At 38.3% G+C, this 1,422-nt stretch overlaps 1 protein-coding gene across 1 annotated transcript; it reads right to left on the bottom strand.

Annotated features, from left to right (window-relative positions):
* Window positions 1–480: 480 nt before the first annotated feature.
* LOC100668510 (olfactory receptor 5D18-like) lies at window positions 481–1,422 on the bottom strand. Its single transcript, XM_023542361.2, has one exon. The coding sequence runs from the start codon at window positions 1,420–1,422 to the stop codon at window positions 481–483; it is 942 nt and encodes a 313-aa protein (XP_023398129.2).

Below are 1,422 nucleotides of genomic sequence, written 5' to 3'. Positions count from 1 at the left end.
ACAACATCCACTTTCTTTATTGCTCCAGCATCACCACTAGATTATGCATTTCTTGAAGGCATGTCTTATCTTTAATTCCATTTGTATGTACATATATATATATATACATAAGCAAAAAAGTGTGTTTCTTAAGAAATTTCTATACTCCAGGTATCTTATGAGCCAGAAGGATGGAATTAATGTTTATTCAGATAATGCAAGGTGCCCCACATGATAACTGTATTATCTTTTGGTCTTCACGCTAGGATAATGACCTACCGCATGATATCACATTTTCATAGATTTAAAGCTAAAAAATGAAAGAGCTTGCAGTCTTTTCCTACAATTATGAGACAAAGCCAAATTTAGTCACCTTGAACCAAAATCCAAATCCTTTCTACTGTGAAATATTACTTATAATTTTTATAGATATCTTCAGAAACAAGCTTTTTGGACAAACTTTATTTCTAGTTAGGGACAAATACTACTGAAATACTATGTTTATTGAAAAAAGAATTTAATATCCTTTTTCTTGCTCACTGTGTTCTTGACATCCTTATTCCTCAGGCTGTAGATCAAGGGATTCAACATGGGGATCACCACTGTGTAAAATACAGAGGCTACTTTGAAATTGTGCCTGGAGTTTTTGGAGTTGGGCACACAGTAGAGGAACAGGATGGTGCCATGGAAGATGGTGATAGCAGTCAGATGAGAGGCACAGGTAGAGAACACCTTACGATGACCACTGGCTGAACTCATTTTCAAGATGGTGACAACAATAAACACATAAGAGGTGAGAATGATAAGTAATACACTCACCTCATTAAAAGTTGCAATGATAAAAAGCAACAACTCATTGAGGTAAGTATTAGAGCAAGAAAGGGAAAGAAGTGAGGAGAACTCGCAGAAGAAGTGATTGATTATGTTGGAACCATGAAAAGATAATTTCAAAGCAGAGCATGTGAGTGTCAAGGAACACCCTACTCCCCATGCATATGATTCCCCCACCAGCATAGCACAGAGTCTCTGGGACATGGCAACTGTGTAGAGCAGAGGGTTGCAAATGGCCACAAAGCGGTCATAGGCCATTACAGCTAATAAAAATGATTCAGTCACCACAAAGGTACCAAAGAGAAATAATTGCACTACACATCCTAAAAATGAAATGGCTCTGTCTTCTACAACTAGATTCTCCAGAATCTTGGGAGCAATGATGGAGGAAGAGCAGAAATCCACAAATGAGAGGTGGCTGAGGAAAAAGTACATGGGGATGTGCAGTCTGGGGTTAATTTTGATGATTACAATCATCCCAATATTCCCTACAACGGTGACACTGTAGATGGCCAGAAATACCACGAAGAGGGGAATCTTCAGTTCTGGGTAATCTGAGAAGCCCAAAAGAGCAAATGGGACACCACTTTTATTACTGTCTGACAATAACAT

Source organism: Loxodonta africana, chromosome 7 (assembly GCF_030014295.1).
Source record: "Loxodonta africana isolate mLoxAfr1 chromosome 7, mLoxAfr1.hap2, whole genome shotgun sequence".
NCBI classification, from domain to species: Eukaryota; Metazoa; Chordata; class Mammalia; order Proboscidea; family Elephantidae; genus Loxodonta; species Loxodonta africana.
This window is presented reverse-complemented; position numbering and strand designations above follow the sequence as displayed.